The following is a 25780-nucleotide window of genomic DNA, read 5'->3' on the forward strand; positions in this document are numbered from 1 at the left end:
GATTGTACCCCAAGTAGCCGTCAAGGAAACAGTAATACTCGTGGCCGGTGAGCTGATCGAGCATTTGGTCGATGAATGAGAGGGGGAAATGATCCTTTCGGGTTGCGTTGTTGAGCTTGCGGTAGTCCATGCAAATCCGATACCCTGTGACGGTACGTGTTGAGATAAGCTCATTGTTGTCGTTCTTGATCACCGTGATGCCTCTTTTTTCGGGACACATTGAACCGGGCTCACCCAAGCACTATCGGAGATTGGGTAGATCACCCCCGCGTCAAGCCACTACAAGATCTTCTTGCGCACCACCTCCTTCATGGCTGGATTCAGTCGCCTTTGGTGCTCCACGGACGGCTGAGAGTTGTCTTCCATGAGGATGCGATGCTCGCAATAGGATTGATTTATTCCCTTGATGTCGGAAAGGGTCCATCCTATTGCAGGCATATGACTCCGCAACACTCGCAACAACTTGTCTTCTTTCTCGGCGTTTAGTTGTGCGGAGATGATGACAGGCAGTGTCTTCTTTTCGCCCAGGAACGCGTAGCGGAGATGTACGAGCAATTCCTTGAGTTCGATATCCGGTGGCTCCTCTATCGATGGTTTGGCTCGTCTTTTTCTTTCCCTGAGCTCCTCAAAATATCTTCTCGTGTTTGCCTCAAAGCCATTCATGTGATTTGCATATTCTAGGGCTGCACATGTGACAAATGCATTAGTGAAATCGGAGTCGTTTAAAAGGCATACCTCAAGGGGCTCCTCCGAGCGGAAGGAGTGATCGTGGATGGCTGTCTCGCATACATCTACCCGAAATATGTCGTCGCTCGCCTTTGGGTACTTCGTTGCTTTGAAGACGTTGAAGGTGACTTCTTCGTCATTGACCCTCAATTTCAGCTCGCCTTTTTGCACATCGATCAGGGCTCCTCCGGTGGCTAGGAACGGTCTTCCAAGGATGATGGGAATGTTGCGGTCTTCCTCCATGTCAAGCACCACGAAGTCGGCGGGGAAGATGAACTTATCGACCTTCACGAGTATGTCCTCGATGATGCCTCGGGGGTGCTTGATCGACATGTCCGCCATTTGAAGTGTCACTCGCGTGGGCTTCACTTCGCCGATTCCTAGCCTTTGGAAAATGGAGTAGGGCATGAGATTGATGCTTGTCCCCAAGTCGTAGAGTGCCTTGTCGAAGGAGAACTCGCCAGTTGCGCACGGAACGGAGAAGCTTCTCGGATCTTTGAGCTTTGGTGGGAGCTTTCGTTGTATTATAGCACTACACTCCTCCGAAAGTGTGATGGTGCTACAATCTTCGATCTTGCGCTTGTGCGTGACGATGTCCTTTAGGAATTTCGCGTAGGAAGGTATTTGCTCGATGACATCGGCGAAGGCGATATTGATGCAAAGTTGCTTGAAGAGCTCCATGAACTTGCTATATTGCTTGTCGAGCTTCACATTCTTCAATCTTTGTGGGAATGACACCGACACCGTCTTGATCATGGCAGAAGGCGGGGGAGGCGTGATCGTTGGAGTTGCGACTGTTGAGCAGATGGTTTGTCCTCTTCTTTCTCTTTCCCCTTGTCGGCGCTTTTGAGTTCAAGCTCACTTCTCAGTGTGATGGAGTTGCATTGATCTCTCGGGTTGACTTCGGTGTTGCTTGGTAGAGCGCCCTGAGATCGTGCATGGAAGTCCCGTGGTAGTTGCTCCACCGTCGTCTTGAGATTCTGGATTTGTGCCTCTTGATTCGTCATTCTCGTTCGAGACTTGGTGATGAAGGAGGCCAAGAGCTCCTCTATGTTTGACTTTGGTGCGGGCTGGACTCGTTGCGGACGATTCTGGCCTCCCACTTGTTATTGATGTTGGTGCGGAACCCCAGGTGGTCGATTATACAGGAAGCCTTGTTGTTGTTGTGCCCTCCATGCGAAGTTGGGGTGGTTGTTCCTTGCTCCGGTGTTATAGTTGTTGGAGTTTTGGAATGTGGGCCGGTTGTAATTCCCCACATAATTCGTATTTTCTGCATGGCCATCATTCGCGTGCGGGCAGTTGTCGGTGAAATGACTCCCTTGACACTAGAAGCACGGCTCCTAAGTCGTTTGCGTGGAGTTCACCGCGGCTTTCATCTCTTTAATCTCCCGCATCTCCTTTCGGAGGTTTGCCATCTCTATCTTCATCTGCTGCATTGTCTCTTGATCAATCGTGGTCATCGTGGCTTGAGCAGTGGTGGGGCCGACCTTCATGATTCTCCTCTCTATCGGGCATTGATCGTTGGAGCGCGCTAATTCTTCAAGGAGAGCTTGAAACTCTGATGGCGTCTTAGTTAGCACCGTGCCTCCCGCGGCGGTGTTAACTAAGGTCTTCGTCGAGTTGAGGAGTCCGTAGTAGAAGGTTTGAAGTTGGACCGGCAACGTGACCCCGTGGTTAGGATATTTTCGGAGCATCTCCTTGAAGCGTGCCCATGCTTCGTGGAGGGACTCGCTGTCCATTTCCGCGAAGATGTGAATGGCGTTTCTTAGGCGGGCCGTCTTCTCGAACGGGAAGAAGTTGGCGAGAAAGGTATTGCACAGCCCCTCCCATGTGGCGATGGAATCGGGGGGGGGGGGGGGGGGAGGGGGAAGCGAGTTGAGCCATGCTTTTGCCCGGTCATGGAGAGAAAATGGGAACAATCGGAGTCAGATGGCGTCCGTGTTGATGTTTTGGATTTGGAACGTCCCGCACAGCTCATTGAAATTAGAGATGTGCTCATTCGGATCTTCGTTCGGGGCTACGGAGAATTGATTTTGCTGGATCATGTTGATCGTCCCCATCTTGATCTCGAAGCTTTAGTTCCCTCCGATGGCCAGATTGACAATGGTCGGGCGATACCCTTGAGTGGTGGGTAACACATAGTCGAGGAGTGGTCTTTCTTCGTTGGCCATGATCACTTCTTCAATGACTTCCTCGTTTATGTTTTGCTTCTTTTCTTTTCGATTTTTCTTGCACGTTTTCTCGATTTCGGAATCTATCGGAAGGAGACTCGAATCACCGTCTTTTCACATTAACCTTCAAAAGAGAAAGAAAACGCAACAGCAGGTGAGACACAGAAAATAAAAGAATGTTCAAATTGAAATCTAGTTAATTGAATTGCAATTATAAACTTAGTCCCCGGCAACGGCCCCAAAAACTTGTTGCAATTTTTACGCGTGCAAGTGCACGTGTCGCTCAAGTAATATAGTGAATTAAGTAAGAGTGTCGATCCCAAGAGGAAAAAGCTTAATTAGCAAACAAATCAACTAGTACGAATTGAACTAAAGAGGAGATGGAAAGATGTCACAAATTATTGACAAGTTCTAACGCAAATAAATAGCAAAACACTCAAATAATAGTTGTAAGCAGAAAGAGAGGCTAAGGACCAAGGCTTCACGGGTTTATTCAACAGTTTGGATACGCAAATTTCACGCACAATCAATACTCAACTCACTACTCTTTGCTAATCATACTCACAGAAAAATATTGCTAAATCTCTCTTGAGCATCTAACAACCTATTCAAAATTAGGAAAATCTTTTCTCGATCTGAATCCCTAACAATGGCATGCATTCATATCAAGAGTATTCACACCATTCTATGTCAACCTAACTATCTCTAGCCTGGGCATGCATCATAGTAATTCAACCAAAACACTAACAACCTAATCTTTCTCAAGCATCAGATTGAAGTATAAAATCATGAACAAGGTAGCTACTCTCGATCAAGCATTAAAACGGATTTGAATTAGGCAAAGTAGTAGAGAATGAAAATTGAACTTCAATTTATTAAATCATATCCACAACCGAGTCCTAAACCCGCTACGCCATAGTCCTTAATGGAATTAGTTCATGGCGTAGCGATAAAAAAAAAGAGAATGAGAGAATAGGAATAAGAAACCATAATTAAAAACTCAATTGTGAATTAAAATACGAGAGTTCAAGAGTAAATGAGAAGAATAAAACTGTAATTGGCGTGAATTGATGAAGAACGGCTCCCTAAACAAGAGGTTAAGAGGTGTATTTATAGGCCTAGGTCGAAATCCTTGGGATTATCTTAATTTTCGGAGCAGACTGGGTAATAAAACTTGATCCAACGGCTCAGATTGACTCAAAAACCGTGTTTCCTCCTTTGGTTTCAGCGCACCTCGTGGCGCGTGGTATGAGGGTCATGCCGCGAGGTTAATATTCTCGGGACGTTGCGTTCCACGCCTGACGCTCGGAGATTTTCGGCACTTCAATTCATTGACCTCGCGGTGCGCAATGGGAGGGTCGTGGCGAGAGGTAGACACTTCCAAAACCTCGCGGAACGCGCAAGATGCTCAGAGATGACTCGGGATGAGTCTCCAGACGTCGCGGCGTGCGATAGGAGGGTCGCGGCGCGAGGTTTCAATGTTTTCTTGCCCCCTTCTTCGTGTTTGACTCGTTTTCGATCATGAATGCCTCAATTTGTACAGATTTTCCCAGAGTATCATTGAAATCCCATATTGACCTGAAAACCTTCAAAACACACGAAAAACCTCAAAACTACTCAATAACAAGCTTGAATTTAGTCGGGGTGATAGGAGTTTTCTACGTACGACATACACCTATCACCGCCGACTTGGATGACGAATGGCCTCACGAGTAACCCCCGACTTGAGCGCCGCCTCGACCCAGAAAGATGCTAGGAGACTTAGAGAGCATGTCCTTATATTTCTAAGAAAGGGCATGTGGAGATACAAAAACGCATTTGATTAGCACCGACAATAAATCCAAGATGATGAAAAAACTATGTTACGCATGAAGTATCAAAAAGCTAATCTATACATGTTAAAGCGACATACTGCGCTACTTTAGAAGAAACGGTACTCGAATCCCCCGACGAATCGGGCAAAGCCGGAGGGTAACAACCCGAAGATGCCATCTTCTCAGGAGTATAAAGCTTTCTCAGATGCAAAGTACTAGAAATAGCACGAACTGCCTTGACGCAAGAAAAATCGTTAGCATCAGGATTGGGAGGAAAGTCAGAAATTGGGCCAAAGCGTAAGGGAGCGGTCCCAAATGCACAATAAGACACCTAGATCCAAGGCTTTCAATTCTTGGAGTCATCATCACCAACAAGTCGTGAGCCGCCGCGATCATGAACTTGATAAAAGCTGGAGTACTTCTTGACTTTGGAGACCGTAACAAGATTTCAGAAGTCATCCGTGGTTATTCGCATTCCCTCTTTCTCATGTCACAACATGTGACACAAAGCGAGCACGCGATAAAAGTAAGGATTCATGTGGGAAGCATGAACCTGGAGTCGGCAGAGAAACTTATGCACAATAGGCTGGAAGGGTAGCCGAAGTCCTGCTGCAAGACTAGCAAGATGCACCGTGGCAAATCCTCTCCGCTGGAGGTAAGGGTGATCATCTTTGAGCGAACAGAGGATTTCCACAGATGGAATAATATAATACAGCAATCGCAGATACTCAAAGCGAGGAATGGGGGCCTTTCTGCGAAGGTCAAGACCCGAGCTATTAAAGGACTCGTCAACAGCGGGTTCTCCAAAAGGAATGGCTCACGTCAACGACTCGCACTCTGTGGTCCGTGATACGTTTTCCACGGGCTTGAACTCTTCATTTTTTGTACCATCGAAAGCATATACACTCGTGAACTCGTCGTCTGAACCAGGAGATGAGTGTTTCAAGATCATATATGGATCCTCGCCTTTTCCCCCACTCGCATCACCGCCATAGTCGCCGAATCCATAGATGTTGGAGCCTAGACGCTTAAAGAAACACTCCGCACTTTGCTCATCATCGAATAAGCACCACCTCGCAGAGAAGAGGCGACGAAAACCGGGTGGTTGCTTGAACCAACCCTGGTCGGCCACGATCCACCGGCCTCCCGGGTGTAACCGGCCTTGAATTGGCGACCGAGCTAGGAATGGTCGATCGAGACCGGCTAGCTGGGACAGAGATGACCGGCCTCGGAAGACCGGTTGGCCCCAACATGGCTGGCTCGTGAAAATCGGCCGACCAAGGAGTTACCCGGCATGGTGTCGCCGGTCGGAAGATCTTCGGCCATTCTCTCCACGTCATTGCCACCACCGTTTAGCCACCGATTGACACCTTCGAGATTCGAGAAGGAGGAAGGAGGAACACCGACCATGGTGGAGAAAGAAATAGGAGGATCACTCCAAATGTTGTTTGGGTCATAAGCATTTATAGTCGAGAAATCAAACTAAAACTTGAGAGAATCCACAAAAACTTGTGGTGGTCCATGTGTTGTCAATGGTGCCCACAAGAAGAGTTGTAATCTTTATATTGTACATTTGATGTAATAAAGTCTTATGAAGACTCTTGCTTGTAATTGCTTATTCATTAATAAAAAGTTGAAACGTTCATTCAATCTTCCTTGTCTGAAGCTTTATGATAAAACATTAGTCTTTAGTCCATAAACAAACTTAACAACTTACGAAGAGACAAATGTAGATTTGCATGAACAAACTCTTCGTAGTTTGCTTAAAACGATATATTCGCAATCTAAGGGTCAAAGGACTATTGACCTCAGTATGATTGTTAGAAGAATCTATGATGTCTGGTTATGAGGCATTGAGAGTTGGAGACTCTATAGTTCTTCTAGGTATCTTCCGAAGGTACTGAATTGACCAGTGCACTTCTAGAGACAAGATAAGAACAAACCATTTAACCACTTATGTCTCGAAGTCACTACGTATGAATTGCATCATGCTTACCTTAATCCTGAAATGAGACATGCCATTTCACAGCTTACGTATCCTCATTTGAGAAAGTCAGAGTACGGACTCACTATGTGATTCCGAACAGGGCCTATTGGTGAAGTACTAAGTTGTGAGAATGTCATGAGTAACTTTGTGAAGTTCTCATAGATATGGAATTCATGTACAAGATTGCTGAAAAGCAATGTATGTCACCTCATGCTTTGTTCCTTGGAGTGTGAATAAATGAACTGGCCAGTGTCCAAATTGAGTCCTGACTCTTTTGGATGAAACAATGTGACCTGTTAGCTCCTCGTCAATACATTGTTTCTAACTTATTCACAAGCGACAAAGGAGTTGAGGAAATAACAGCTAGAAGGGTAAAATGGTAATTTAGCAAATCCCGACTAGCTGATGACATTCATGAAGGGTAAACATAGATAATATTCAGTGGATCCGCTCATCATAATTAGGTTGAATTCTTGAGTAGAAAATAAATTCATTTGAACCGAGAGATTTTCAGTGTCAACTCTTTAGTGGAGTCAGTTGACATTAAGCTAAACTTGGAAAAGGTTTGTGAACTTTTGAGTCCAAGAATTTACCTAAAGCTTTGTTCATTTGGATCCATGAGGTCACTGTCACGAATCACATCGATTAGGAATAGTTAAACTGGAAGCTAAGTCAAAACAAGAACGAAAATTGTCGAAAGGGTAATTTTGTCTTTTTGGACATAGCATGAAATGAATGTCAATAAATTTTTTGACAATGTCATATGATGACATATTATATCACACGGCCATAACATGTTTATTGGGCCTCGTGAATTAATTTCATTTCATAGAATTTTACTTGAAAATTCTTAATGAGCTTTTCTTATGTTGTCATGAACAATTAAAGAAAAACCTAGAAAGCCTTTTTAGAAGGCTTTTGGCCGTCCAACCCAAGTGAATGGGAGACCGAATTTCGTGCAGCCCTTAGTGTGAAAGAGAGATTATTTTGTGCATTAATGTATGAAGATACTTGCCAAAAGACAAAGAGGAAACAAATTTCCTCTAGGAGGAAATGACATGGGAGGCCAAGGCAAGCAAAATAGGAAACAAATTTGCTTCTGGATGGCAAGGCTTACACGCCCAAATGAGAAAAGGAAATAAGGAATATTTCCTCATGAATATGTGATATTCTATAGAAGAGGAAACTACCTTATTGAAGGTAAAGCCTCTCCTATAAATAGAGACTTTATTCTTCTCATTTCATTCATTCCACATAAGTTAGAGATTGAGAGCCTCTCTCTCTAGAACTTGTGGCCGCCCCTCTCCTCTCTCTCTCTAGTCAATTTCGTTTTATTGTTTTGGCACCTAGGTCCTCATTTGACCTAGAGTTTAGCTCTGCGACTTCAAGACTCGTTCTTAAGTCGTAGTGTTTAAAAGTGCCCACTCACTGATTCCTTTTATTTCGAGTGATTTAGTGATAGAAACTATCGTGGTTGCTCGAGTGGCCGAGGAAGAAAGAGAGACGTGCTGCGAGGAGACGAGCGTTGCAACTTTCCAAAAGCTTCTCAAAGTTCAAGCTTCAAGAAAGGTTAGTAAACTTCTTAGCTCATAATAGTTTTTAATTACATGTACTTGCTCTTTGTCTAGGTTAGTAAAAACTGTTTTTACTTGAAAAAGAAAATTTTTAAAATTCCGCCGCTTACCGAAGCCTTAAACTTTTTCATAAACCCTAGATCAATTCCAACAAATGGTATCAGAGCTATGGTCAAAGATTAGCATGTACATGTATTTAAAAATATGAGCTTGAAAATCGTTTTCGAAAGTTTACTAATTTTGTGACAAGTTAGAATTGTTATCTTAGATTTTTTTTTAATTTATTGCTCATGCCTTTAAATTAAAAATCATGTTGATTTTCTATGAGTTTAGGATGTTATTAAAACACATTAGAATCAGTTCTAAAAGTTTTTAATTTTTTATATTGAAAAACGTGTTTTAAAGGTTTGATAAATTTCGAGTAAAATTTTGTGACTAGTTATATTGTCTTGCTAGTTTCGTTTATTTACTTGAATCGTTTTATGCATGTTGTTATTTCTTTTATACTATGTTATTACCTTGCTAATAAAACACAAATAAAAGCTTTAACAACCTTCATAAAACGTTCCGTTACACTCGATTCTTTTTCGCACCTAAAAAGGACCAAGCTTTAATTATTTCTTTTTCTTCGAGCTGGAGTAAACCCGTATTGAAAGTGGCATAACTCTCTGCTTAGAAATCTAAATTTAATGATTCATGAATTAAATTAAAGCTCTGTCTGTCCTCTGTCCAATGCCACCGGTTTCAGGTCAAAAGGACATCGGAGCCGCCAGTTATGGCGATTTAACTCTGAGGTGCGCGGCTGTTCCGAAACTCCAGTTTTTTAGAATTCCGGATTTTCAGCCCCACTACCATGAGTTATAGAACTCTAATGAGAAAAATTTCTTGAGAAAAATTGTTTTTCATAAGATTATAAACATGATGTGTAAGATTAAAATGTTTTGATTTTTGAAAGTTTAATTGAAATTGAATTTTTACAAAACAAGTTTGAATTTTGAAAAACCGTTTTCACTTTCAAACTTGAAAAATATTTTGTCATCCAAATCAAATAAATTTTCAAAATGTTTTCAAAACTATATCTATATCACATATGTTCAAAATCTATATGCTCTTGAAAATTTGAGTGGGAGGTCTCCTTGTAGACAAGCCGAAAAATAAAAAAGATGTGTAATCTCAAACTTTCAAGTGTTCGAGTGAGTTGAAGTTCACACTTCCCTCATGCACTTTCCAGAAATAGAAAATAGGAAAAGATCGAGTATGTACCTTGTGCCTTTATGCACTAATACTACTCTGAACATGATGATCTAGGATTCTCTTCTAGTTGTCCGCTCTGTCGCTCTCTAACTAGGAAATCTGTTTCCGAACTTATAAGAGTCGATGAACCATCTCCAAAAACTAAGTGGGAGGGTTATACTTGTTGTTTGTAACCCACGATCTCCAACACTAATGAAAAGTGCAAGTGTCGCCAGACTAAGAGTCACCCTCGTGGCCCTCTCTTAAATGAGAGTACTCAAGGGCGCTTTGCACTGATCATTGCTCAATGAGCTAAATCCGAAAGTGAGACAATGAGACAAGACCTCCCCTCGGCGGATTGTTTTTCAAAGTCAATCTTTTGGACTAAGTGGTTGGTTACACACTTAGACTCAATCCCTAGTAATCCTCCCTCGAGGCCTTGCGAAAGGATGTGAGTGATCAAACTAATTTAAAAGGTGGCTGGTCAAACTTTGGTGTATTGACATCTTGGCTAAGCATTAATGATGTGTCATTTACTTATAAATGGAGATTTTTTGCGGCCTTCCCTCGAAGGAGTAAATTATCGTTTGGTTTATAACACCTTTGGATTTTATAAAGTCTTAAACAAACTTAAATCGTAAACCAAAGACTAATCATAAACTTGTTTCAACTTAAATAGGCAATATGTCTCTCAACCTTCACTCGTTCATCCTTTCCTCGAACAAACTCGAAAACAAAAACTACGTAGATTCGAAACATAACCTCGACATAATCCTTACCAAGCACAAATGGGTACTCACCACCCCGTGTCCTCCTCTGACGAATGATGATTCAACTCAAGAGGACAAAGACACCTTAGCGGCCTGGCTTCGATCCGATGAGATTGTGAGGTGCTATATCTTAGCATCTATGAACAATATGCTGAAAGAGCAACATCGTGACATCGATACTACCGCCGACATGCTCTACAATCTCCTTGAGATGTTTGGAGGGCGAAGGCATCAAATAAGGCAACAAGCAGTCCGACATTTTAGGAAATGTCGCATGAAGGCTAGGACTCCTGTTGGAGACTTTATGATACTGATCATTAGTTATCTGAGGTTAAGGTCTGGCTGGCAAAGCGATTCGATATGAAGGATCTAGGAGAAGCCGCGTACATTTTGGGGATCCAAATCTTTCGAGATAGGAAAAACCGGACCCTGTCGCTCTCTCAAGCATCTTATATTGATAAGGTGATGGATCGCTTCTCGATGCAAGACTCCAAGAAGGGTCAAACACCCTTTAGGCATGGAGTTTCACTCTCTAAGGACCAGTCTCCCAAGACTGCACAAGAGATTGAAGACATGAGGAAAATTCCTTACGCCTCTGCCGTAGGAAGCCTCATGTATGTTATGCTTTGCACTAGACTTGACATCTGTTTCGCCGTTGGCGTAGTTAGCCATTTCCAATCCAACCCTGGACCCGAGCACTGGATTGCTGTTAAGCATGTTCTTAAGTATCTTCGAAGAACTAGGAATTTGATGCTTACATACTCAGGTACTGACCTGACTATGACGGGATATACCGACTCCGATTTTCAAGCGGATAAGGATTCCAGGAAATCCACTTCAGGATCTGTGTTCATCCTTAATGGTGGAGCTTTTGTGTGGAGAAGTATTAAGCAATCTTGCATTGCTGACTCCACAATGGAAGCAGAATATGTGGCTGCTTGTGAAGCATCCAAAGAGGCTGTATGGCTTAGAAAATTCCTTAAGTATTTGGAAGTTGTTCCAAACGTCGACGAGCCCATGACCCTTTATTGTGATAATAGTGGGGCTGTCACTAACTCGAAGATACCTCGAAGCCATAAGCGCTCTAAGCATATTGAGAGGAAATACCATTTGATTCGAGATATCGTGCAGAGCGGAGACGTGGAAGTGAAGAAGATCTCAACGGTGGACAACCTAGCAGATCCATTCACAAAGGCCCTAGCGAACAAGGTCTTCGACCAACATCGAGAGGGATTAGGCATGAAAGACTACACACATCTTCTTTGAGTCAAGTGGGAGTTTGTTGTCAATGGTGCCAAAAAGAAGAGTTGTAATCTTTATATTGTACATTTGATGTAAAAAAGTCTCATGAAGACTCTTGCTTGTAATTGCTTATTCATTAATAAAAAGTTGAAACGTTCATTCAATCTTCCTTGTCTGAAGCTTTATGATAAAACATTAGTCTTTAGTCCATAAACAAACTTAACAACTTACGAAGAGACAAATGTAGATTTGCATGAACAAACTCTTCGTAGTTTGCTTAAAACGATATATTCGCAATCTAAGGGTCAAAGGACTATTGACCTCAGTATGATTGTTAGAAGAATCTATGATGTCTGGTTATGAGGCATTGAGAGTTGGAGACTCTATAGTTCTTCTAGGTATCTTCCGAAGGTACTGAATTGACCAGTGCACTTCTAGAGACAAGATAAGAACAAACCATTTAACCACTTATGTCTCGAAGTCACTACGTATGAATTGCATCATGCTTACCTTAATCCTGAAATGAGACATGCCATTTCACAGCTTACGTATCCTCATTTGAGAAAGTCAGAGTACGGACTCACCATGTGATTCCGAACAGGGCCTATTGGTGAAGTACTAAGTTGTGAGAATGTCATGAGTAACGTTGTGAAGTTCTCATAGATATGGAATTCATGTACAAGATTGCTGAAATGCAATGTATGTCACCTCATGCTTTGTTCCTTGGAGTGTGAATAAATGAACTGGCCAGTGTCCAAATTGAGTCCTGACTCTTTTGGATGAAACAATGTGACTTGTTAGCTCCTCGTCAATACATTGTTTCTAACTTATTCACAAGAGACAAAGGAGTTGAGGAAATAACAGCTAGAAGAGTAAAATGGTAATTTAGCAAATCCCGACTAGCTGATGACATTCATGAAGGGTAAACATAGATAATATTCAGTGGATCGGCTCATCATAATTAGGTTGAATTCTTGAGTAGAAAATAAATTCATTTGAACCGAGAGATTTTCAGTGTCAACTCTTTAGTGGAGTCAATTGACATTAAGCTAAACTTGGAAAAGGTTTGTGAACTTTTGAGTCCAAGTATTTACCTAAAGCTTTGTTCATTTGGATCCATGAGGTCACTGTCACGAATCACATCGATTAGGAATAGTTAAACTGGAAGCTAAGTCAAAACAAGAACGAAAATTGTCGAAAGGGTAATTTTGTCTTTTTGGACATGGCATGAAATGAATGTCAATAAATTTTTTGACAATGTCATATGATGACATATTATATCACACGGCCATAACATGTTTATTGGACCTTGTGAATTAATTTCATTTCATAGAATTTTACTTGAAAATTCTTAATGGGCTTTTCTTATGTTGTCATGAACAATTAAAGAAAAACCTAGAAAGCCTTTTTAGAAGGCTTTTGGCCGTCCAACCCAAGTGAATGGGAGATCAAATTTCGTGCAGCCCTTAGTGTGAAAGAGAGATTATTTTGTGCATTAATGTATGAAGATACTTGCCAAAAGAAAAAGAGGAAACAAATTTCCTCTAGGAGGAAATGACATGGGCGGCCAAGGCAAGCAAAATAGGAAACAAATTTGCTTCTGGATGGCAAGGCTTACACGCCCAAATGAGAAAAGGAAATAAGGAATATTTCCTCATGAATATGTGATATTCTATAGAAGAGGAAACTACCTTATTGAAGGTAAAGCCTCTCCTATAAATAGAGGCCTTATTCTTCTCATTTCATTCATTCCACATAAGTTAGAGATTGAGAGCCTCTCTCTCTAGAACTTGTGGCTGCCCCTCTCCTCTCTCTCTCTAGTCAATTTCGTTTTATTGTTTTGGTACCTAGGTCCTCATTTGACCTAGAGTCTAGCTCTGCGACTTCAAGACTCGTTCTTAAGTCGTAGTGTTTAAAAGTGCACACTCACTGATTCCTTTTATTTAGAGTGATTTAGTGATAGAAACTATCGTGGTTGCTCGAGTGGCCGAGGAAGAAAGAGAGACGTGCTGCTAGGAGACGAGCGTTGCAACTTTCCAAAAGCTTCTCAAAGTTCAAGCTTCAAGAAAGGTTAGTAAACTTCTTAGCTCATAATAGTTTTTAATTACATGTACTTGCTCTTTGTCTAGGTTAGTAAAAACTGTTTTTACTTGAAAAAGAAAATTTTTAAAATTCCGCCGCTTACCGAAGCGTTAAACTTTTTCATAAACCCTAGATCAATTCCAACACCATGCATGTATGTGGGAGACAGAAAAAGAAGGAGAAAGACATAGATAAAGAGAGAAAGAGAATGGGAGGCGCGAATGAAGACAAAAAGAAGGGAGCCAATTAATCAAGGAGTTCAGGGAAGGAGAACGGAAAATTTCCGATCTCCTCCCCATCTCTCTTGCCCGCGCATCCATGCCAGGAAAGGGAAACAACTAGTTTCCCTTTCCTCGACGTATCAGCCCATAGGGCCGCCCCAACCAAAAAAAAAAAGAATAACAAATATTTGGGTGGGCATGGATTTTCTAATTAAAGAATGCAAAAATATTGTAAAAATCAAAAGACGAAAACCAAACCTCAAACGAGCCGACGAATCTGAGCTGGTAATAAGTTTATCACTCGAACTATGTTGACAAACAAACTTGGGGGGGTTATTGTTATGCCCTCGCTCTTGGTTCTGAGAAACAAGATACACGTCCTACAAGAGATGTGAAAGATCCATAAATTTGAGGAGCTAAGAAATAAAGAAGGTCAGAGGAACTCAGCAGAGCTTAAGACCTTAAGAATAACTTGGAGTAAATTACACGCGACGAGACGCACCACATCACTTAAGTCTGGCTAGTCTCCTGACCCGGCCGGCCTTGCCACGTCGACCATGCACCCGGCCGGTCCTCATGCGATGCTGACAATGTGACTCTGGTCGGCCATGGCTCACTCGACCAGTCCACATGCCTTGGCCAACCCCTTGCCACAACGGGCATGCACATGGTCGGTCCTCATGGCACGGTGGCCAGGTGAATCTAGCTGGCCATGGCTCATCTGACCAGTCCACCTGCCTTGGCCCATGCAAGGTGGCCATGGCATGCCTCCGGCTTTCTTTCCTCGCCGGCCATACCCTGCCTTGGCCCTTGCAATGTCGGCCATGCCCTGCCTTGGCTGGCCCCTTGCGTCGCCGGCTATGCCTTGCCTTGGATGGCCCCTTGCCACGTCGGGCACATTTCACTATGACACCCGGCCCTTCTCCTAGGCCAGCCAACCTTCCATGGCCGGCCTCATCTCATGCCTTTCCGGTTTCCTTGACACCAATTGGATGGGACACTCCCGATTAGGCCATGCCTCTAACCCGGTCACGCCTGCCAATTTCTTGAATTGGTCACGCATGCCCGTCTCTTGACCCGGTGACCGGTCCACAGATACAAGGGCATCTAGGTCACATCATTCGGTCCTTTGACCCTGTGATCAACCCTTTAGCTCCCTCTGGCAATCTCCTTGACTCCACCGGTCGGTTTTCGGACAAGATTGGCCTGCCACCACCTAGTTGACCTCCTGACATGGCCTCCAGCCTCCACTTTGCTGGCCTTCTGACACCGCCGGCTGGCTACATCTTAGCTGGCCTCCTAGCATGTCCGGCCTTCCCTTGGCCGACCCTTCTACACATGGCCGGCCAGGCCGAGTCCTTGCCGCCTAAGGCAAGGACAAGGAGTCTCCTCGACTCTCTTGACGCCTATAAAAACTCCCTCTCCGTTAGGGGTTAGGTAATGAAAACTCTTTGCACCTAAGCTCTGCTAAAATTGAATCTCACTAAGCCTGCTCTTGAGAACTCATAAGCATCCAACGCAATCACACTAGTGTTGAGCGTCGGACAGGGCCAGAGGCATTGCCTCCACACCCCAATAGCTCAAGTGTTTATCTGTCTTTCAAGGACACACAAGCATAGCTGGAGCGTCGTCACAACCGGAGTATCATCGTAGCTTGAGCAAAGACTCATTCATAACATGGAGCGAAGACTAAACTCATAGCTTGGAGCGAACTCACAAAGTAATCGACAATTCCCCTACGTAGAGCTTGAATCGGACATTCTCGTATCAATTTGGACCTTAATGCGATCACAGGGTCCGGCCCTGTGTAAAATATGAACTTTTGTAAATGCTCGGTTTGTGAATTTGAATAAAATGAACAAGTTTTACTGTAGATCGAATTCTTGTTGCCAATGGGACGTCCTTAAGATTTTAAATATCTTGAATTGGAAGAATAATATTTAAGGTTGACTAAATTTTGGAATAAGAATATTCGAGGTAAACTTGATATTATTTTTACTTTCCCAAATAAAATTATCCGGTAAATACCCTGAGATTGAGAAATCCCGAGAATAAAATAAATTTCTGAAATTCCTTAAATATGTTCAAGATAACGAGAAATAATGAGAACCTTCTAAGTTTATTTTCAAGATTATTTTTAATTATATAATGACACAATCACGAAGTTTAAATTAGAAAGGATTTGCAACGGAAAATTGTCATGGATGAGGGACGAAATTGAAAGGAAATTAAGGACAAGGATTGCATGGCAGAGTTGGGATTTAGCGACACATAGCAGCCACATCATCTGAGCTAGTAAAGCTCCTTCTTTCACATTATTCCACCTGACCAAGGGAAAAAAAATTACAAACCTTCAGACAAAATGAAGGAAAAGAAAATGCAGAGGTGAGAAAGAGAGAGAACCTGAGAGAAAGTGAGGGCTGAGAAGAAACAGAAGGAGAAATTGTAAGCATAATTTAAACGATCCTAATTAGCCAAGATCTTAGAACTAAATGATTTTCACAGAACATTAGGGATTGAGAAAAACCTACCTCGATCCATGACGAGAGTGACGGTGACGACAACGGATGATCACCGGAATTGGTTTCTCTGTCTTGACCTCTTTTGACTTTAGAGCTTTCTTTTGATGGCAGAGGAAAACTACGTAATAGGTTGAGAGAGGACCAATCCCTAGGGTTTCTCTTTATATAGACACACTATCAGGGTACAATATGAATTTACCTTTTAATTAATTAACCAATAGAATTTATCTTATTTATTATTAAACTAATGGGTATTAATATACTAGGGCCATAATTGTTTCACACATACAAACCCACGTTGTGGGCTTTAGAAACAATGGGTCCAACATTCTCCCACTTGGCCCATGTGTCGTTATATACCCCACAGTTTAAGAATAAAACATAATTGCGTGTAGTATAAGATAAATCCATCATAATATCGGTTACATCATAAAGTCATTATCATGTATGAGAACTAAATAGGATCATAGCGGTTGTACGTCAATTAAGACCATTGAACTTAATAACAGACGTGGCTTGCGAATGAAGAGAAACATGAAAAAGGCTGCAAAAATAGATGATATATGCTCACACATTAATGCTTTGAGTAATAAGCCTAAACTATAATACAGATTCAGAAAGCGTAAAATAAACATAAGGTATACATTGAAGTCACCTTTGGGCAGATCAACAATATATACGATGAGATAAACATAATTGATGCTAATATTATAATTTCACATAATTGGTTATTGACATACTTGAATTAGATATATTTGTAATCTTTGGATATACTAAACATACCTAACCAAGTATATCAATTGACCACCATAATGTTCATAAATTATAAAACGAATAATCAACCTTTGAGCGATCCATAAATATTTTATAACCATGAACTTCAATTTACTCATGACACAATCTTAAAATATCATAATGTAGCATCACATAAACATGAGTAATTGAATTTATTTAATTTAATATCTAATACTTTTCTAATTCGGTCACTTTGGTGACTAACAAATTAAACATAATATAGACATCAAAACAAAATAAATAGAGCTTTATTCTATAACTTGACAATCTAACGCTTTATAAAAAAAAAAAAAAAAAAAAAACAAATAACTTCATTGACCAGGTATAGAACCCATAGCTTTAATTCGCGATAATAGCTATATCACAGTGTTGGAAACATAATGCTTAAAAAAAACATCAAACAGAATCGTACCAAAACAAAACATTAATTTTGGGCACTACTGATCATATAAAATTTGTTAGTGATAATTCATAATTCAATTCGTCAAATAAAAGTAGACAGAACTTTATATATATGCAATAGGTTTCATACAAAATCTAATAATCTAAAGGCAAACATAATGGTAGTGAAGCAATGACGAACAACCATAGATATCATGCATTTGTCCCTTTGCATATGTATTTCTCGATCCAAATTCCAAACAAATGAGACGAATAAACAATTAAGTCCACTTGCTAAAGGACAATATAGGCAGAGAACCTATTGCGATGTAATTCGTAAACAGTGGTGATGAAATCAATAAAAAAAAATTTATCTCATCAGACTGGGAAACATAAATCCCTCTCACAAACTAAAAAATAATTCGATTCAAACCCATAACAGGTATGAATAAAAGTAAAATCGCAGACCTCGTAAACAACAGCGGAAAAAAAACTTGTGCGATCATAAAATACCCAATAACGATAGCGGAATAAATAATTCATTATCGGAAAATCAATAGTTCACAATCAAGGCTATGATACCACATATAAGCATAACTTAAACGATCCTAATTAGTCAAGATCTTAGAATTAGATGATTTTCACAGAGATTAGAGATTGAAAAAAACCTACCTCGATCCATGACGAGAGTGACGGTGACGGCAGCGGATGATCACCGGAATTGGTTTCTCTCTCTTGACCTCTTAAGACTTCAGAGCTTTTTTTTTATTACAGAGGAAAACTACGTAATAAGTTGAGAGATTACCAATCCCTAGGGTTTCTCTTTATATAGACCCACCATCAGGGTACAATAGGATTTACCTTTTAATTAATGAACCAATAGAATTTATCTTATTTATTATTAAACTAATGGGTATTAATATACTTCGGCCATAATTGTTTCACACATACAAACCCACGTTGTGGGCTTCAGAAACAATGGGTCCAACAGAAATTGCCGATTACTCGCCGGAGAAAAGAGGAGCAAGGCCGGGAAAATCGTGAGTGAAAGGTAGGAACATATTCTTCTCCATCTTCTCTTCAATTCTCTCCTCCGTCATCATCGAATTTCAATGAAGAATTTCTAGGGTTTGAACTCTCTATTTACGGTCGGTCTTTTCTATGGATTCCGACAGGATTAATCCGGTCCGATTTCCCCAATTCACGCAGTGAGGTAAAGAACCCTAAATACCTAATTTATTTTCTCTTCCGAATGTAGGGTTTTAGATCTACAAATTGGGGCTTCTTTTTCCTTGTTTGATTTCGTCGATTTCATCTGTTGTGGACTCGAATTTGAGCTTGAATTTCTCTCGGATTGTGGGTTTATTATTGTTGTGTGTGTTGTTTGGTTGTTTGGTTTTCGCTGTTTTGAACAGCCTCTGTAAATCGACGTGGAAAGTTTGGTACCGATTGAGTTTTTGTTTGTGGTTATTTTTCTTGGATAGTAGACTATATAAGCTTTCTAAAATGACCAAGAACACGAAATTTCAATAAGTTTTTAGCTGAATTATGAATTTTTGAAGTTGGTGCTCGAAAGCTATGATTACAAAAATTTTAGAACGGGAACCGGGAATTATTGGTTGTGTTTGGAATAGTAGTTCTGATCTAAACATGGCTTATAGTCGATCGTTAGAAAGCTACGAAAGTTGGTTTCGCTATGGTTTTGGAATCGTTCATTTTGGTTTGTGTTGCTCGAGTTATGGTGCGTTTTGCACTAGTCGTCGTCGGGTCTGCCTCGTTGGCATCGGACACAAATTGATGCTCACTTAGTGTTTGTGATTTTGTTCCGCAGCGAGAAGTGGGCAAGCCGAGACGACACCGAAGAAAAAGACGGGAAAATTTTGGAGTCGAGTGACCCGACGTAAACTAACCATGAGTACTCTTCGTTTATGACGTTGATTACTATCGCGTGAAGTCAAGAGTAGACGACTATTGTTTATTTGTTTGATTTTATTCCATTCCCGACGAGTTCGAGAATTTAGTTTAAGAATATTAATTCGAAATCTTGAGGTTGTAAGATTTAAAATTAATTCCTTATCGACTCGTTAAGTAAACGATTAATTTTAATAGTCTACTATTCAAATCGAGATTTAAAAAATAATAATAAATAAAATAAAATCTCAATGAGCGCTACTCATGTTGCGCAGTACGAGTCTTAAGCAACAACTCAATTCCTGAAGATAAGATTTAATTAAATTCTCGAACCCGAAAATTGGCACTCGACTACCTCAAACGAATAGCCCAATATTCTCCAACACGTTCTAAATTTGGTGATTAGTAGAATTTCGATAAGAAATCCTAATCCCCTCGACATGCGACATGACGTGTCCAGTAGGCTCGGGAAGCGTGGAAGGTGTTGCGACCGGATGTTTCGACACGCTAGTCCGGGTAAGTGAGGAGACATAAGTCAACTACTTATCAAGGGAATAACCCTGTTTGCATGCGCATTTATGTGTTAGTAAACAAGAATAGGTGAAAGCCCTAAAATGCATAAACTCAAAGATTAAGGCTTCGATGACTCTTGCTTGAAAACTTAGTTCGGGTAGCCTGTTAGGTTCAAACACTAACTTGAACCAGCCACGCTTACAATGTATAGTTAGACTCCTCTTCTAACTCTAGTGAGTAGGGTAGAATATAGGTGACAAAAGAGCAATAGATTCTCGAATTTAAATCGAGAGTAGAAGAATCGAGAGTAACATCCCGAGTTTTCAGCCTAAAATAGGAAAACAGTAAGTTCTTTCATGGTTTATCCCGATATGCTCTTCCGTATATGAGATAAGTGGGTACTCTGCTAGCTGTAGAGTACCCAAGCCCTAATCAAGCTAATGTCGGTGGTACCTACAAGTCAACGACTTGTGCTTGGCGGGCCACGCCGGTCTTTGCGCCGAGTACTCAAAACAATGGGTTTAGGTCGCGTATCGCGAGCTCATTGCTGGCTGAGAGACTCAACGAGAGCTGCACCGGGCACCCCGGGGGGTGGTGGGTGAAGGTTGCGATTCGTGAGCTCACTGCGCCAGAGACCAGCGGCGCTGATGTCACGACAAGGAAGGTACCACTAGTGGATCCCAGACGAATGTTAACACTCTCAGGTCAGCGGATGACTGCTGTTCGAAGTCTGATGCTGGTCTCTTGTCGGACCGGAGGTTATAGCAGTGAGGAGTGTATAACCTTGCAGGATGACAAGTGTTAGTTAGGATGCGCGCACATTAGTCATGCTCTAGAACTAGTTGCATCCTATATTCTTTTATGCTTATTCGCACGTCACATGCTCTGCATTAGACTGCTTTTCTTTCCTATGTTAGACTCCCGCTTATTGAGTCAATCGACTCATAGCTCTATGCTTGGTAATGTAGATAAGGGCAAGGCGGCAATGTAAGCAGAGGGGAGGCAAAACCGAGACAAACGAATTTCTCTTGACCTATGGGCTTTTGGGTTCTCACCCAGGAACTAACCTACTATATAATAGTATCTTATCTACTCTTCCTAAAATAATATCCTGTGTATATGTGTAAATCAAGGAGCTCATATGTGTGTGTGTGTGTGTGTGTATATATATATATATATATATATATATATAAGAGTCGATTTACGACTTAAAGTTCCTAAACTAAAAGCGAAAAATTTCTCGGGATTTTTTGGTAACCACTTCTATATTAAATGTTTCCGTACTTAAAATTATGTTGTATATCATATGTTTAATTATTTATATGTTGGACTTGAGTATTATATTTGACTATTATTGCTTATATGATGTCATGCTCGCGGTATATTTGGTATTTGGGTTTGATGAGTCGCGGCTTGCAGGCGCGCTGATGACGCTCGCGGGTCGTGACAGATTTTGTAGTAACAGATGCCAGGTTTAACTGTTTCTGTAGACCTGAGATACATGTTCTTGGTGTGGACTGTTTTTGATACTTATACTTACCATTGGCCTGTCGTTTTGATAGGTGGTATGGCGCAATGAGCGATACTCACCTACAAGAATGTGCTCACGTCTATTCCTCTGACCGCTCCGACCTTTAGCGGTTCTCGAGGTACTCTCTCATGGGTCAATTGGATCGATTCCACAATCGAGCGGATGGATGCGGTGGCATTGCCAGAGATGTTCCCCACGAGCTTTGCTATGATCCTTCTTAGGGGTCCGCCCTGACCCGTTGGGCCATGCACGTGGCGATGAGGACTATCTATAGATCGTGAGACATGTTCTAGGCGATTATGGGAGCATCTTTTGCTCCACAAGGACGGATTGATGAGTGGGCAGAGAGCGCTAGGGTATTCCACCAGCTGGAGCTCGAGTCGATCTTGCAGTACGAGGACCATTTTAAGGATGAGATCGTGGATTCTTGTCTGTTTTCTTTGGAGGACAGGCAGCAGCAGTTCATCTTTTACCAAGGGTTGCGCCCTGAATACATGTATCCAATGCCGCTACACGATTGCATGTCCATGATGGTACTTCGAGCGCAGATCGCGTTCCTGATCCAGACCCAGGGTGGTTGTTGGATCCCTCCGGCTCCCGCGGCCTCCCCGCAACCAGTTCCTCCGCCACCGCCAGCTCAACCGCCGCATGTGCCGCCACCACCTGCGCAACCACCGGTTGCCCCTCCTGTCATCGAGGTTTTTGATGGCGATGATGAGAGCGTGGTAGAGGACTCCGACGATGAGGACCCCATTGAGGATTATCCTCTTACGTGAGTACATGGTTGAGATAGTTGTAGATGGTTAGGTTTTGTTGGATCTTTTGATTAGACAGTGCAATTATTGTATATACTTTTTTAGCCATTAGACTAAGCCTAGATAGCTAATCTATGTGTATATTTGTTTTGGATAGGCTAGTGAGCATGTGTCTGTGTGAATATTAGCATAAAAACGTTGATTACATCTTTTGTTGTATGGATATGGATGTATATATAAAATCTTATTTTAGTTCCAGTTTGATCGTGTATTGATTTTATGTCTCTCGCATTTTTGTCGGGATGTGTGTGTTTACCTTATTTGTTCTCCTGTGTAGAACCGAAAAGAAGATGTCTTTAGGACAAGAACCGTCTAACATCGGAAATGCTACAGTGGCAGATCGCGCGGAAATGAGATGTGCACTAGAGAGACAGACTGCCAACGCAGCCCAACGAGATCAGATAGTTGTGCAATAGCTTGAAGCGCAAAGCCGCACGATCACTGAACTCCTGACAAGATTGAACACGCCACCTCAACCAAACTCGGAGCCCCCAGCTCAAGGCGAACGATGCGAGAACCCACCGCAGGTACGCGTGGATCTCCAAGAGGAGTTGAATTTCCGAATTCAAGACCTCGTTCCCCCAGTAGGCAAACCAGTATATGAGAGGTTTCGGAAGCAGAAGCGTGCGCCGTTTGGCGGCAACGTTGACCCAGCGGCAGCTAAGAACTGGATCAAGAGAATCCAGTAGATCTGCAGCTACATGTAGCTGTCAAACACTGAGAGGGTAACGTGTGCTATTAACAAGTTGGAGGACGAGGCTAGAGGTTGGTGGGAGGTCGTGGCATCGTATGAGGATCTCCGCTCGATGACGTGGGTCCACTTCCTCAATTTGTTCCAAGAGAAGTAGCTAAACGATACAAACTTATCGAATAAGGTACGCGAGTTTATGAACTTGCAACAGGGCACTATGTTTGTCTCGGAATACACGACGAAGTTCGATACGTTGGCGAGTTTTGCTCTTTCCTTAGTTCCCACTGATCATGCTCGCAAGATGAAGTACGTGCATAGTCTGAACGTGGATATGGTGAGCCAAGTGGACAGTGGCGACTCTGAACCTCGTACTTATGCCAACGCCGTGCAGAGAGTTACGTATTGCTGGTTGACGCAAAAGTGAACGAACTCCTGAACCAAAATCGGTTGTTGCACCGTGTCTGAACCTGCTAGAACAGGTCAAGGTGGTTCACAAGGAAGAACCAGGTTTTAGCCGCCATGGGAGAACCGACTACAACGATGAACTGGGAATAGGTCCCAACAAGGATCAAGCAATCGACCTCAGGCGAGTTCTGGCAACAGATCGCAGCAAGTGAACCAGAACAAGAACCGTGTAGATAGCAGACGCTCAGGGCCGTTCAACAAGAATCCCAAGACCTTCGATAACCAGCCGTCGTCCCAGTGCCGGAGGTGTGGCTGAGTCCATGACGGTGACTTCTCTGCTCGCACGATGGTGTGTTTCCGATGTGGGAAAGAGGGTCATATGTCGTGAGTTTGCAAGAACCGAGAGAGAAAGGCTCCCGCACTAAAGGAGCAACCGAAGGCCAATGCTAGGGTCTTCTCTATCTATGAAGATGAAATTCTTGAAGGATCCTCTACTCCTGTCGCAAGTCTGATTTCTGTTGACTCTTTCTAAGCATATGCATTGATAGACTCAGGAGCCACGAACTCAATTATTGCATCTAGAAGGTCTGACCAGTTGAATAAGAGTAAGGAGACCTATTCGTATCCGTTTGTTACGGTTACACCCTCGGGGGATAGATACCAGTCGTCATACTGGTATAAAGGTGTGCCTATCCGAGTTCGCGATCGGGTCCTTGAAGCGGACCTTATTGAGTTAGAGATGGTTGACTATGATGTGATACTTGGAATGGATTGGTTAAGTAACCCTTATGATGTCACTGATTGTAGAAGGAAGTCGGTTTTGTTTTGAAAATCGAGACTTGAATCCTTCCAGTTCCAAGGTTCCTCTCGCAAATTTTGATTTCTAATCATATCGGCATTAAAAGCGTTGAAGATGATGCAACAGGGATGCGCCGGATATCTCGTGAATGGTGTGGACGTTGCGAAAGCGACCAAACCATATCCACAAGATATTCCCATTGTGAGGAATTTCCCCGAATGGATTTGGGGATTTTCGGTTTTGTGATGTTTGGTGTGGGATTGTGGTTGAGTTCAAGTTTTGATTAATATACGTTGATTCAGAGTTTCTGGATTTTGGATTTGATTTTGGGTCTGGTTGTTGTTTAGACGAATTTGGGGTTTTGAATGTGATTTTTGACCGTGTGACTTGGAAATAGAATTTGTAAAATTATTCTGTTAGTCTCGTGTTGGATTTTGTTCTGAGATTATAATTGTTGTTATGAGTTCTGAGTTGGTTGGGCTCGTTTTGTTTCTGTGATGATTAGGGATTTTTGTTGAGATTTCTCGCGTGTCTCCATTCTGACCGAGAATGAGGTTGTGTTTACTTGAGGCTAAGATTTGATTTTTGTGAACATGCATGAGAATAGTATGTGTTTTATGTCATTTGGGTGATTTGATGTAAGTTGTCGGATTGGTCCCGATCGGACTCAAGTATAATCTCTCGTTCTTTGGAATTTGGTCAATGAATCTGAGAATAACGTTACGTTCGTCTTGAGCTATGAATTGGTTTGATTTGGTTGTTTTGTTTTCGGTTTTATTTGGAAATTGTTAGTTGCTTGAGATTGGTTTGTTGTTTAGGTCGAAAATCTCTTGGATCTCGAAGTGAGACCGAGAATTTGAATGTTAGGATTCGATTATGAATTTGGATTATTAAATTGACTCGATGCTCGTTTTTTGAATTTCGCAGCTTATTCACAGATCGAGTCGGGACGAGTAAGAGCCGACGTAATCGATAGCATAAAAGCTGGAAAATAAAGAGTTCAAAAAAGAGTAGATCTCGGTCTAACTCGTGAGTCGTGTTAATCGCTTTGTAGCATTTAGAACCCTTGAGCTAGATCGACGATCTAACTACTTGGATTCATTTTAAAGAATTGTGAATTATTTATTTTAAAGACGTTCGATAATTTAATTTTAGCTAATTATTTTGAAATTCTCGGTTTGTATGATTTTAGATTATTTATTTATTTAAGACTCGTTAAAAATAATTGTTGGAATTTTATTTCGTACTATTTCTTCGGTATGAAAGTGTACATTTCTCAAATAAGGTTAATTTCTGAAAGACCGGGAAAGTAATAAATCAAATTCTCGAACCCTAAACTGACTCGCAACGAATTAGGACAAGGAACCTTAGTCTCTTCAACATTTCTAAATCGAATAACTAACGAAGTTTCAACTTGGGATTCTAGTTCTCTTGACTCTTCAGGACGTACCAAGAGTCTCGAGAACCGCGTGAAGCGAGGCAAATCCGGAAGTCAACAAGTTTGCCGACGAGCTATTCCGGTTAAATGCGGAGAGGTAAGTCAACTACTTGTCATGGGAATAACTTTGTTTACATGCATTTTACGTGTTAGTAAACA

The 25780-nt window shown here is 41.8% G+C and overlaps 1 protein-coding gene across 1 annotated transcript; it reads right to left on the minus strand.

Annotated features, from left to right (window-relative positions):
- Positions 1-279: 279 nt before the first annotated feature.
- LOC149393320 (uncharacterized) lies at positions 280-1482 on the minus strand. The gene has a single exon (XM_089617977.1). The coding sequence runs from the start codon at positions 1480-1482 to the stop codon at positions 280-282; it is 1203 nt and encodes a 400-aa protein (XP_089474103.1).
- Positions 1483-25780: the final 24298 nt, after the last annotated feature.

The sequence above is a fragment of the Urtica dioica genome, chromosome 6, assembly GCF_054948205.1.
Source record: "Urtica dioica subsp. dioica isolate 48M chromosome 6, U.dioica_male_clone48M_v1_H2, whole genome shotgun sequence".
Lineage (NCBI taxonomy): Eukaryota > Viridiplantae > Streptophyta > Magnoliopsida > Rosales > Urticaceae > Urtica > Urtica dioica.

What these genes read in the sequence shown, in the direction of transcription:
- LOC149393320 (XM_089617977.1), bottom strand. Translation starts at nt 1,482, where the DNA reads ATGATCAAGACGGTGTCGGTGTCATTCCCACAAAGATTGAAGAATGTG.